Source organism: Poecilia reticulata, linkage group LG14 (assembly GCF_000633615.1).
Source record: "Poecilia reticulata strain Guanapo linkage group LG14, Guppy_female_1.0+MT, whole genome shotgun sequence".
NCBI classification, from domain to species: domain Eukaryota; kingdom Metazoa; phylum Chordata; class Actinopteri; order Cyprinodontiformes; family Poeciliidae; genus Poecilia; species Poecilia reticulata.
The window spans coordinates 22,842,159-22,843,801 of record NC_024344.1 but is presented as its reverse complement, the minus strand read 5'-3'; the positions used below and the strand labels follow the sequence as shown (position 1 = coordinate 22,843,801).

The 1,643-nt window shown below is 37.7% G+C and overlaps 1 protein-coding gene across 1 annotated transcript; it reads left to right on the top strand.

Annotated features, from left to right (window-relative positions):
• Window positions 1-1,630, top strand: LOC103476258 (cornifelin homolog B-like). The gene is made up of 4 exons (XM_008428464.1): window positions 1-99; window positions 597-716; window positions 852-1,009; window positions 1,117-1,630. Exons 2-4 carry the CDS (start codon window positions 605-607, stop codon window positions 1,234-1,236), a joined length of 390 nt encoding a protein of 129 aa, XP_008426686.1. The 5' UTR covers window positions 1-99; window positions 597-604; the 3' UTR covers window positions 1,237-1,630.
• The last annotated feature ends 13 nt before the right edge of the window (window positions 1,631-1,643 follow it).

The window sequence follows — 1,643 nt, the reverse complement described above, 5'->3', positions numbered from 1 at the left end:
CTCCATCCTGGAACTTACTGCTGATCTCACTCAAGTCCAAGCTATTCAAAGCACAGATCAGCTGTGAGAAGGCCTCAACCCAGAGCTCAGGCACAACAGGTGAGACATCAAACCTTCTGATTAGTTGGTGCAACAACAACCTAAATATTATACTGTCTTATTATGGAAACGTTCACTTAACTTGTTAAAAGAAAAATGACATACCTAGCATGTGCTTCCTTTTATTCATGTAAATATACACAGGATTGTTTTTCTTCCTGTAGGTTATCTAAAGGTTTAAAATATCAGTGTGGCAATTAGATATGGTGATGCACTGTAAAATCCAACTTGCTGAATTGCTTCTAATATTACATTTTGTTGTCCCCTTTAAAACTAAATCACATTTATTTCAAAATCCTACTGTTGAAACTTTTTGTTGGTGTTTAAGCGGCCACTTACATAGAAAGTGAAAGCAAAGAGCATTCCTTTGGGTAGTTATGCAACAACTACACAAAATTATTCATAACTTTGGGTAGTTATGAACAGCTTCATAACTACCAAAATATGTCTTTGGGTGCATGAAGTCTAAAATATGTTTTTTTCCTCTCATCTTTTAGACTTTATCATGACAACAACAATAGTAATTCAGCAACCGCCACCTACACAAGTGGTCGAAGTCATGAACCCACGGGAGTGGAGTACGGGATTGTTTGATTGTCTCAATGATTTAAAAACATGTAAGTAACGTTGCCGAGATTAAGACATTAAAAACAGATTCAGATACTTTCTCATTGACAGGTTTCTATAGCAACGGCTTAACAATATTTCATAATTGTGTATTTTTCTCTATGTTATTTTTTTCTCCCTTGAAGGCTGTTTTGCGTACTGGTGTTTCCCCTGCTTCGCATGCAAAACCTCTAAAGACTACGGTGAGCATCTCTGTCTCCCCCTGCTGGATTGTTTTGGTTGGTGCGTCCCACCCATCACCTTGGCTATGAGGGTCTCCTTGCGACACCGCTATGGCATCGACGTAAGTTGTCAGTTGAAAAATAAACAAATGGGTTATTCTGTTTCCTTCATACTATTAATACTGTTCAAAAAAGCATTTATTGAAATTCAAAGCGCTTTGATCCTCAGGGCTCCCTTTCTGATGACTGCGTGCTGTCCAGCTTCTGTACCGTGTGCGTCTGGTGTCAGATGGCCAGGGAGATAGAAAAGAGGAATGCCCCGGTCATGATCGCAGCCAAAACCGCATAACCCCAAAACCACCACCTGGGCTGATACGTGTTCTGGTGCTGGCGATGCTGAAGAATATCTATAGCTCTAAATCAGCAGAGAACCTTAATGATGCAGCTATGTGAGCCATATGATCTTGATTTAAACTTTACGAATGAAGGCCAATGGATTTGGATGAAATCAACAGTTAACATTGTTTTCTGGGGTTTTGTTTGTATAACTAAATTAGAATTGTATCAGTTTTTATGTATTCTTTGTAGAATAAGGTATAAGAATAAGAATATAAGAATAAAGAAACAACACACTAACTCTTAGTAATTCTTACTTGCTCGTAAGTAACAATTACTCTCACAAGCCATTCTTATGAGAACAAGCCATTCTTATGAGAATTACTTATGACTCATAAAAATCATGAGAATCATTATATA